Below are 12456 nucleotides of genomic sequence, written 5' to 3'. Positions count from 1 at the left end.
TTCGACTTATCCAAAATTAGTTCTGTATGTATGTTAAATTAGTTCTGTATGTGAAAGTTGAATAAAAGAGGAAAATGTGGGTACACAGGCTGCGTCTATGTTTCCATTAGTTTATTATAATATTTATGGAAGTTACTCTTATGTGTAAGGAAAATGATAGTTTTGATAACCCTTGGAGTTATATATAATTATTGATATGATAAGTTTAGAAATAAATATGTATAATAAAAGATAAATTTGTAATTACTTACTTGCGTGGGGTCATTAGATGGTCATGAATGTTAGGTATTGATCTCCATTGCACATAGGAAGCCCTCTTTAAAAAAAAAAAGAAAAAAAGTTGTAATTAAATTATATGAAAAAAAATATTAAAATAATAGTATTGAAAGTTGTATGTGATGTATAAAAAAATAAAATTGTGAATGTATCATTACCACGTTACCACATGTGTAAATACATATACATGCTGGTTACCTATATCTGTAACTTCTTATACGTAATCAATAGACACTTGCAACTGCAGAGGTAATTTAGGACTTCGTTTATTCCTTTAAAGCAATTCAGCTTCCTTACTTGACCATGCATTCTACACTAATTGCAACCTAATCCAGTGGAGTTAATCTGTTTTTTAAGGAACGGGATTAGTTTAGAAAAGGTCAAACATTAAGAACTGTAATGTTTCCCATTTTGATGACTTGCCTAATTGTCATCTTACTTTCATCAGAACAAAGGTTTGCAAAGGCCATTGTTTTTTTTATTGGATCATTCCTTGTATAGTCATGAAATATGAGTCAATTCAGTCATTGTTTTGTATATTAAAAACTGGTGCTTAAAATAGTTAATTAATTTCCTTCCTAGGCATATTTGGGTTTTCATTTCATTTTTATGTAGGCATTTCTAAGAGGAAAAACCCAACATCACATATGTTAGTGTCTAAATTCTATTTTAAGTGAAGAGAATTTTCAGTTTATAAGTCAATATTTTACAATTGAGTTAAACCTTTCTTTTTTTTTTAAGATAATATTAGAGTTTATTTTAAGTTTATTAAAAATATCGCTTTTCTTATTATTGTCACCCCAAACCCAATAATACTATATGTGAAAAGGTGTATTGAAAAAAAAAAAGAAGTTTAAACTAAAATTAATGTGAAAATGATATATAAGAGTGATGAAATTCTTAAAAGTTAATATTATGAAATTATCTTAGAAAAATATTAAAAATACGAGAAATATATATATATATATATGTATGAGGATCTCTTTATAATTTATAGAAATATATCTTGTTATGTATTAATTATTGTTATAAAATCAAATGCACTCATGTCACTATAAGAACACATTAGATACGGTTCTCCGACATAGGCTTAATGACCGCCGACGACAATTCTATTAAGGAATCACAATTCAGCCACACTTATATCTATTATATCTAAGGAGAAGAAACACTAAATAATACACTATCTTCTTCTTACTCCAATATTGCTTCTTCCATCACCTTAATGCTCTAACTTGGGTCACAAGTCACTATTATCTAACTCGACAAGAATTAATGTTTATCACTACTTTATATATCCTAAATAATTGCATTATCTATTAGAGGTGAGTTTGGTGAAGTTAAAGGAATTTGGCCACTTTTAGCCTTTGAGATGTAAAATTTGCCTTAAGGATCCTTACATTGGGTTTGTTCGGGCTGAAGATCCAGTTCTTGAGCTGTTTTCCTTAATGGAGTCTATAGTTGTTCAACCCCATAGTAGCTAACTTCTCTGTCCCCTCAGTTGCAATATCTTTATGATGAAAGTATAATGACAAATGCGTCAATTATCTATCTCTTGCAGATATGAAATTTGGTGAATGCAAGCCATCACAACTTTCATAACTTGCTGAAGCATGTTAAGTTCTGGTTTTTCTCTGCCGGATTGGTGGGTTTGATGCCTCTTATGGCTGTTTTCTCTCTTTTAGCTACCTCTTAGACTATGATCCCTTTGGTTTTCAAGAAAGGAGTGGTGGTAGGATAATTTTTAGTGTTGTTATAGTTTTGTTTTAACACATCTGGTTTGTTGTCAGAAGCTTCTGAATTTATGGTCCTATTAAAATCTTTTAGAGGTGTGTCTTAAGGATCCCTTTTAATTTTATTTATTCATTGCTGATAAAAAAAAATCTATTAGATGTGGACTTCAAATTCATGTGTTTTCCTGGTTAAAGATTGCAATAACATATTATGAGGAGAAATTACTTTATTATTTTTCACTTTTACAGTGAATTAATTATTAATTAGATGCATTTTAAAATAAAAAACTTAATTTAAAATAATTTAAAATTATGAGAATTAAATATTAACAATTATGATTAAAAATAAAATTGCACAAAATACACGTACATCAAAAGTTATATATATATATATATAAAGTAAATAAAAAATATTTATTATTAATAGGTAGATAATTATTTTAATAAATAATCAAATAAATAAGATGAGTTATATTCATAAATTTAAAATGGTAAACTAATAAACTTAAAAACAATTAAAAAAATAATTCTATTCATTAATAGTTATAAATAAAGTTGCACATTTCTTTTAAGAGATAAAGAGAAGTGAGAAACACAAGTGATGAAATAAAAAGAAAAATAATTATAAAAAAACAATGTTTTAAAAATTCAACTGACAACAGAAACATCATTGAACAACTTCTAATTTGAACCATTTTTTCTCTCAAAACTCATCATTAAAATCAAAGTTTCATATATAAATCATATATAAAATATGTATATGTGTTCCTCCCCATGTAACATCATATAGGATACAAATATATTTTTAACATATAAATGAAGTAAAGAAATAGTTTTGTTGTTCTAGTGGAAACTAAAATATTTGACATGTCAAAGTTACAGTTAACAGGTTGATCCAACTTATAAGCAACATCAATTGAATTATCCGGGTTTAAATTGGAAAATATAAGTTTCGGACACCTTTTTCTCAAATTTCTTCCATACAAATCCTTTTAATAATAAAATATTATATTCAACTAATAAAAAATAATTTAAAATAAAATAATAATATTATTGGTTATAGAGTTTGAAAAAAAAAATACTAGTATATATCAAAGTATCATTCTCCTACACAATTCAATGCATGTGTGATTAAGTAGCTCAATAATTGACTGGATCACGGTTCCTAATAAAATGAAACTATATATAGTAAAAAGTAAAATTTATTCAAATAAAAAGCTATGGATATCAATGTCGCTAAAGTACCATAAAAAAATATGATGTCCTTAGATAAATATTCCATCCGTACAATTGAATTTTACTTGAAATCACTTTAGCTAGCCAGGTTTCTTCTGACATCGGCCGAATAAAGTACTAAGCAAAAGTATTTCTGATTTATAAAAATGCAAATATTTTAAAATTTATGTTGTTATTTATATATATTAAAAAATAATTATAAGTTTAATTCCACTTTACATTCACATATATATTATAAAATATTTAAATATTTTAATATTTGGTCTTTGATCGAATCTATGTTGTGATGGAGTAAAAGGCCATATATTTTAAGGCTATCTTGGTATGATCTTGTGAGATAGGAGGTAGATGCTACCCAGGCTCAAACTTCTCTACGTGTATAAGAGACAAAATTTGTAGATAAAAAAGAAACGAATAACAAGATCTTATCACCACAATTTTATGCTCTACTTCTACAGCCCCACCATAGAAAGAAAGAAAAAGAACCTTGTGCTCACGGTCCACTCATGTTGTTTCGCAAACACCTTAATTAGCTAGCTTCCTCTTCAGAGCACATACACAAACTTTTCCCACCAGACATGTTTTGTTTCATTTCATCTCACCACAAAATCAAACTAATCCTCTCTCTTTGTTTTTCAAAAACAAGAAATAAATACTTTTACGTGATAATATCGAGGGTTGAAAATCGCTGACCTGATAGCAACATGCAGTTGAAAAGAGAAGATGGGATTGACCCGAGACCTCGTCACTGATTTAAAACCATGGGAATATTTTGTGACGACCACTATATATTTTCTTCTTCACTGATAATTATTCCTAGACTTTGTTTTACAATCTTCAACAAATCGATACAGAGAGTGATACTTTCGTTTCTTTTACCTATAAATACCAACAAAACCATTGTTGTCAATCTCACACACTGCACAACTAAAGTTCCTTTCAAAAACTTTGAACATACGTGATATATATGCATATATAAAAGTATATAAACACACTAGTTATTCTGGTAGTTTTCTCACTCTCAGTTCGTTTAATTTCTGACCCTTTTATTCGATGAGCATGACGATGTCGAGAGTGATGTGTAGACCAACACAGCCTCTGAAAAACGTTCCTTCCAGTGGACAAAGCCAGATGATGAGGCCAAAAGAGAAGGTGGTGTTGGTGATGGGAGCAACAGGGAGCGGGAAAACGAGGTTGTCGGTGGACTTAGCAACATGTTTTCCCTCAGAAATCATAAACTCTGACAAAATGCAAGTGTACGAAGGGCTTGAGATTGTGACGAACAAGGCCACCAAAGAGGAGCAGCGGGGGATCCCACATCATCTGCTGGGGATACAGAACCCCGACACGGAGTTCACGGCCTCCGACTTCTGCGACGTCGCCTCACGCGCCATCGAGTCCATCACGCGCCGCGACAAGGTTCCGATAGTGGTGGGAGGATCCAACTCGTACATGGAGGCGCTGGTGGAGAGGTTCGGGCCGCGGTTCGAGTGGTGCTTTCTGTGGGTCGACGTGTCCGTGCCGGTGCTCCATTCCTACGTGGCGCAGCGCGTGGACCACATGCTCCGTTGCGGAATGGTGAACGAGTTGAGACCGTTTTTCAACGTCAACGGCGATTACGCTCGTGGGATAAGGAAGGCCATTGGGGTTTCCGAGTTCCACGCGTACTTCCGGCGGGAGGCGACGGCGAGCGGCGAGACGAGGATGCGGCTGCTGCAGGAGGCGGTGAGGGACGTGAAGAGGAACACGTGCCACTTGGCATGCAAGCAACTTGGGAGAATCCACATGCTCCGTAGTGTTGAGGGGTGGAAGATCCACCGCGTTTGCGCCACGCCTGTGTTTCAGAAACGTGGCCACGACGCCAATGAGGCTTGGAATAACATGGTGGCGCAACCCTGTGCCTCCATTGTTTCTCAGTTTCTCAGTTCTGCCAATTCCACTTCTGGGAGAGTCGCACCTTCTATGCAACCAAACTAAACCAACATGCAGTTAAACCTAATACATCTTTTTCTTTCGTCAACTTTTCAATCTTCATGTTCGTGTGTATGAACATTATCTGTCGAAATTATTTTATAGTCTAAGATCGTTACATGTTCATGTTCTTTCTTGATCTCATCTTCATACGGGGATCATTTTACTCATTTGTCTTTACTTCTGTATTGAATATCTCAGAAAAAAAAAACACCAGTTCTGTTATTTTTACTCCCAATATCTTTTTGTTTTATCTGTTGATTTTTCTTATCGATGTGAGAACCTTTTGGAGTGTTTTTGTTTCATGAAGGTAAAATCTATTCCAGGAATAAAAATTTGAGAATGTTACTCTCCTGTTTGTTAATATCCTTGGGTGATGCTCCGAGAAAGTGAGATTATAATAAATTTCATTTTAATAACTCTATTTTAAAATTTCAAAACATTTCTAAGAATTTTAAAATCTAACCAAGTAATTTTCAAAATTTCCCTAAAATAAAATTTCAAATAATAAAATTTTGAAACAAACATTTTCTAAGGGATCAAATTACACAATCAGATAATTGAAAATTTTGATTAACACAATTAAAACTTGGAATATACTAGAATCGCAGAATTTCAATATTTGACGGATAAAATGTTATTAAGTCTTTAAAACATCATAATAAGACAAATAAGAAAACATCATAAAAGTATATAACATTGAGTTGATTGATAAATTTGTATATTAAGAGTTTCTTTTTAATTTTACACATAATTATAAGGAGGAAAGTTGATTAAATATGTGTCTGAATATAAACAGTTTCTTTTCCTTTTATTATTACTTAAAAAGTCGTAATTTGTTCAAATCTTATGCGTCAAAAAAACACAAAAACACGTACATACTTATTAAAACAAGAAAATCTAAATACTAAATTCTTCCATTCTTCTCAGAAGTGGAGGAGAATGAGAATGAGGAACGAGATCAACGAAGTAGAAGTGAGCAGTCAGTGGTGCGGTGATAAAGAGAAGATTAAGGCTAAGGTCAAAGAGTTCTTTAAAGCCAGATTTGATGGGATGTCTGAGCCTCAAGTTAGGTTGGACAATGTTCGTTTCAACTCCATTTTTAATGAAGATAATGCGTTGCTGGTCGTAGCTGTTTTTGATGAGGAAGTTAAGGATGTAGTTTGGAGTTGTGATAGTTCGAAGAGCCGTGGTCCAGACGGTTTCAATTTTAGCTTCATTAAATTTTGCTGGGAGTGCCTTAAGGATGATTTTGTTTTAACAGTAAAAGATTTTCTGGTCAACATAAAGTGGCCTAGGGGGTCAAATGCTTCGTTTATTTGTTTTATCCCTAAGACAAATAATTCGCAACAATTTAGAGATTTCAGATTCATCTCGCTGGTAGGGTGCGTGTATAAAATCGTCTTGAAGATTTTGTCTATTAGGCTGAAAAAGGTGATTAACAAAGTCATCGATGCTAAGCAATATTCTTTTCTTGAAGGAAGGGGGCTTATGGATGATGTTCCAGTGACCAATGAAGTCTTAGATGAGATGAAGAGGAAGAAGAAAAATTGTGTTTTCTTCAAGGTGGACTACAAAAAGGCTTATGACTCCGTGAGGTGGGATTTCATTTATTATATGTTAGGCAGACTTGGTTTCTGCGAAAAGTGGATCTCTTGGATTAAAGCTTGCTAAGAATAAACGTCGGTGTCAATTCTTGTAAATGGGAGGCCTACTAAGGAGTTTATTCTGAAAAAAGGCTTGAAGGAAGGAGACCCTCTTGCACCGTTCTTATTTCTTATAACGACTGAAGGTTTAGTCAGGGTGTATAGAATCGGCAGGATAGGGGTAGATCAAATTGAGATTCTCCGTTTAGCGACTATTTTAAATTGAAATGTGATGGAAACTCCTTTCAAATACTTGGGGATGCCCGTAGGGGGGTGTCATAAGAGGGGAATGTCTTGGGACGAAGTGGTTAGTAGAATAAAGAGCAAATTAGGCAACTGGAAGGGTAAATTCATCTCAATGGCTGGGAGGATCTATCTGATTAAATTTGTCTTGTCGTCTATCCCACTGTTTCATCTCTCTTAGTTCAGATTGTCATATATTGTGCTGAAGAAGATAGTGAGTCTGCAAAGGAACTTTTTGTGGGGATAAGGGTCTGAAGGGAGGAAGATTACATGGGATAAGGTTTGCTTGTCTAGGGATGTGAGCGATCTTGGCATTATAAATGTTAAGCAATTCAATATACCTTTGTTGGGAAAATGGATTTGGCGTTTGAATTCGGACAAGGGTGGTTTGTGAAGGGAGGTTATTGAGTCTAAGTATGAAGGTTGGAGAAGTCTGAAAGAGCATAGGGCTAGGAACAACAAAGCCTCTCTGTGGTGGAGAGATTTGGAAGTCATAGGAATGGGGAGAGAAGTTCAAAGACTGTTATAATTGGGAGGTTGGAAAAGGGAGAGATATTTGGTTCTGGGAAGACGACTGGTAGGATCTGGAGTCTTGGAAAATAGATTCCCAAGGTTGTTTTCTCTGTTTGACAATAAGGAGGCAAAGTTAAGCGACTGCGGAGTTTGAGTCAATAATGTTTGGCAATGGAACTTAACTTGGAGAAGGGGGCTTTTGCTTGGGAAGAGTCTCAGGTATGCTAGTTGTTTGAGGTGGTATCCTATAAGAGCCTCACCTTGGAGACTAAGGACAAATGGGTTTGGAAGGGTTGCGAGGCTGCAGATTTTTCTGTCAAGTCTGTTTACGGTTTATTAAGGGGGGAGGAAGTAGAGGATTGTTCGAGGATGTACAAATTTTTTGGAAGATTAAGGCTCTTCCTTCAGCTCATGTCACTGCTTGGAGGGTGATTAAAAATAAGATTGCTACCAAGGTCAACTTGGTGAGACGTGGGATTCAGGTTGAGAGTAATTTTTGTTGTTTGTGTAGGGTGTTAGAGGAGTCGACAAGTCATTTGTTCTTTGGTTGTAGAGTCGCTTGGCTAGCTTGGAATCTTTGTTACGCTTGGTTAGGAGTGAGTTCGATAAATCTTCTCTCTCCTGGGTCACATTTCAAGCAGTTTAAAATTCTTGATGCGACCACTCAATTAATCTTATTTTGAATAATGTTTGGATTGAGTTGGTAAGTGAGATTTGGAGGCATAGAAATAATTGTTTATTCAACGGGGGAGTGGTAAACTATTTTGAAATCTTTTCCTTGGCATAGGTTAAGGTTTGGTCTTGGATCTTGTCAAATGTACCATCAACGAGTTTCTCGTTCTCTGATTGATGCCTAGAACCCCTAATATATATGAACTCAATTAATAGTTGTTGATAGGGTGACAATGTTGGTCTTTGAATTTTAAGTCATTTTTAACTAGTTGTGATAAAGTAGACAGTCAGGATTTTCTTGAAGTGTATATCTCTTTTACTTTGTAAGAATGTTGTTGGACCACCCCTAAAATGTATCACATTTATTATATCTTTTCTTGTTGATAAAAAAAAGTTAAAAAGTTAAATGAAAAGAAAGAAAAACACACATGATTTAGCTTTTTAGAGGTGGAGTTAATCAACGTAATTTTAGTCTCTACTTTTTCTATGTTAATGTTACTTCAATGGTTTTTTCTTTAGAAAAAAACAAAACAAAACAAAGATGCTGTAAGTGAGATGAAAATGTTTCGTATAAGGTGTATATTGATTTCTCAACCTTTTGACTTTCACCCCTACCTTGTATGATTGCATTAGAATCCTCATTGGTCAAATTATCATTACAAAGTTTTCATGCAAATGCTTTTTGAACTAAATCATATGCTATGGGAGAAGAGAAAAGAATAATTTCAACTTTCCCTTTTCTTTTTTACAATAAAATGAAAGAAATATTTTTCTGATCAATTTATAAACTAATTTTGATGTCTTTTTTTTTAATTTAAATAAGTATATGCATACTATGTTAAATACTTTTAATTTTAGTTATATGTGGGATTTTGGTAGGAAAAAATAGCTTATAAAGGTTTTTTTTTTTAAAAAATCACTGTTTTAATAAAAATATTTTTTTTTTTAAATTCTCCCATCAAACATTGGAATCAAATTTACAACTTTCTCTGGTTCTCCTTCCTATTTCTCTCTTCTATCAATAATGTATGAAGGAAATGATGTTGGAGTAACTTTCTTGAATCCTAAAGGCTTTTCAAAACCTTCAACAAATACAAGGTTAGCTCAATCTAAAAGCAGATAAATTCAATTTTAATTTTTATAGCATTTTTCAGAATATGTAAAAAAGACAACAATTGTTTGAAAAACAATATTACTGGCCTTCTTAGAAATAATCCATTATTTATCTGAAAAGGGCTTCTCATCCTACTTTAGTATTGTGTTTGGCTTTAGTATATTTTGAAAATTTTTTCTCCTTGAAATAAAAAAAAAATGTGGAACACACGCAATTTTATATAAAATAAAATAAATATTTTAAAAATGAATAAAATGTAAAATTTAAATTAAATAGTTTTTGAAATTTTTCCTTTCAAGTGTATCCTATTTATTTCAATTCTTAAAGATTTGAAAATGCACCTTCCAAATATTTTTTAGTTTAGAAATAAATTTTACCGTACATAATTATAAAATTACTAAATAAATTTAACTTTATTTAAAAATAATGCTTTCATCTTTAATTTTAACATAACTTTTAAGATTAAAAAAATATAAATATTGTTCATAAACTTTCTTGTTGGAGATCCCACATCGACTAGAGATTAGAGCCTTTCATTGTATATAAACCTCAACCCTATAAGTTGGTTTTATGGGATTGAGTTAGACTTAAAGTTCATTTCGTAATATTTCTCTCTTTTTTATATAAACTATCCATCTTAAAGTATTTGAAATAGATAAAATAAAATAAATTTTATAACAATTGGATGAGTCTTTTCAAAAGTTGAAAAGAAAATCTTATCTTAATATACAACGGCTAAGTTTTCAAGATGCTTTGGAAAATGTTTTCTAACATGTTTTAATCATAGCTTAGATTACAAACATGTCATGGAAAGTTGAGTCTTCATTTTGAATTACCAATCATAAAATAGTGGTTGGAAATGTGTGTATTAGTGTTACAGTCCTGGTAAAAAAGTATATTTAGAAGAAAAGGTAGAAAAAAAAACTATGTGACAAAATACTTTAGACTTAAAAATACGTTTAATATTATAGTAGCATGCATGTAACTTAAAGCAAAAAAATGGGTTAAAAAGTAATAAAAAGAAGAAACAAAGAATTCGGCGTGACTATATACCTTAGCTCTCACCATTAACCACTTTCTAATTTTTTTATTCTTCTTACATTTGATTTTAATTTACATTTAGCTATATTTTACAGTAAATCATTCTAATTATCCTGAAGTTGTTAAAGTTATATATACAAATTTTAATCTTTTTTAAGCATTTAATTTTCCATATTAGAAAACTATCATAATATTATAAGAAATGCCACTGATGAATGACAATCAGAGTTTTTTTTATCACTGAAGAAAATTGTATCTACACTAACAAATTTTCTATATTCAACTTATATATAATCCAATTTTTTTAATAAATTAAATTAAAATAAAGTACTTAAAGGAATGTTTCAATCTTTATAAAAAAAATACACATAATATACTCACTACAAACAAGTTTGATATATAAAAGTCAAGATAACATGTGACATTGTCCAACAAACATTACTTTAATTTTCCTTGCTCTTTTATCTTTCATGATTTTTGTTTGACTTACCCATATCTCACATAATCTTTCCATCATCTGGGTCTTCTTTCCAATTCATGTTCTTTGCATGTAACAAGCAATTGGAACAACATCTTGTAACATGTGTAATTCCTCTTCTTGCGGGTGACATTTTTTCACCAATAATATTTAGTCCACATAACATGAATCTCATTGACAAGATATTAAATCTATAATATTTTGGTCCTTGTATAAAATTTCACTTGAATGTTATATCTGATAAATTCAAACAAAAAAATTGAGATAGATCTTATAAGAATGAAATATTTTTAAAATTCTTTATTGATATGACATAATACTTTTTCCAGTCATTCCTTTCAAATAAGTCGTAATTTTACAAATTCTACCAATAGTATCGATGAAGCGATTGCTTCATAGAAATGTGTAAAAAATATAGTCGTTCTTAAAAGTAGAATACTCTACCATTGAATTAGCAAGGATGATTCAACCTTTATAAAAAAATGTTTTATTCAAAATACGAAAAAAAACCCATACGAGAAAAAAAAAAAAATCTCCCGTCTCGTACAAAAGTAAATACTATTTGTATAATTTATGTTTACCATATCGTATAGTTTATTTTTATGTGTTGTGTGAAGTGTGTTATAGGAGCAATATAAACTGAACGTATAACATAATTTATCATATACATTATTATGATTTATATGAATATTTTTAATCTTGGAAACTGAGAAGAAGTTTTCATTTTTAATTTGGTGTCTCTTAAAAAACATATATTTTTAACAAGTATTAATATTTTATAACTATAATCACACAATATTATATTTACATTTACAGTCTTTGTTTTATAATATATATTATAGAGCATCATTATTGTTTTTGAGCTTATACACTTTTATGATTTGGCAGTACGTAAAATTAAAATTAAAATATCAATTTATTTTGAATTGATTCGATTATATATTATATATCGAAGATTTGATTAGGTTGAATTAGGATTAAAGCATAACCTTATTAAATTTTCTGGTCCATAAAAATAAGGCTTATTTCATCCTTTAACACTCTAAGTCCAACTTTTACAATCCAAATCATGAAGAATCTCAATAAATTTGAATAAATAAAAATATTAGATATCTGGAATTGTTATATTGTTATATATATATATATATATTATTTTTTATTTTTTTATGAGCATTATATTGATATATAATAAAAAGTTTAAAGAGATCGAACTTTCGAGTTGAAGAGTAAATATAAAAAATTTGTTAATAAACTAATAATTTGATACATCTGAAGCATGAAATTTTCATACATGAAAAGTTTGCATTAAAGATGAAATAATTTGATATTGATTATTTTTTTTGTTAATTATCAACTAGTAGTGAAATATGTCTTCATCGTATACTAATTTTTTAGTAAAAGAATTGACTTATCTTTAGTATAAAAACTCATAACTATATATTTTTTATATTGACTAAATTTAAGTAATGGTATATGAAAAAAAATTGATATGCATGATATAGAAAAAGTGGCATGTCAGAGATAAATATTAAG

At 30.9% G+C, this 12456-nt stretch overlaps 1 protein-coding gene across 1 annotated transcript; it reads left to right on the top strand.

Annotated features, from left to right (window-relative positions):
* The first annotated feature begins 4069 nt into the window (after positions 1 to 4069).
* On the top strand, positions 4070 to 5448 carry LOC137814198 (adenylate isopentenyltransferase 3, chloroplastic-like). Its single transcript, XM_068616791.1, has one exon. It carries the CDS (start codon positions 4299 to 4301, stop codon positions 5220 to 5222), a length of 924 nt encoding a protein of 307 aa, XP_068472892.1. The 5' UTR covers positions 4070 to 4298; the 3' UTR covers positions 5223 to 5448.
* The last annotated feature ends 7008 nt before the right edge of the window (positions 5449 to 12456 follow it).

The sequence above is a fragment of the Phaseolus vulgaris genome, chromosome 1, assembly GCF_000499845.2.
Source record: "Phaseolus vulgaris cultivar G19833 chromosome 1, P. vulgaris v2.0, whole genome shotgun sequence".
In the NCBI taxonomy this organism is placed as follows: Eukaryota; Viridiplantae; Streptophyta; class Magnoliopsida; order Fabales; family Fabaceae; genus Phaseolus; species Phaseolus vulgaris.
Note: the sequence above shows the minus strand (reverse complement) of the source record. Positions and strands in the feature narration are given on the sequence as shown.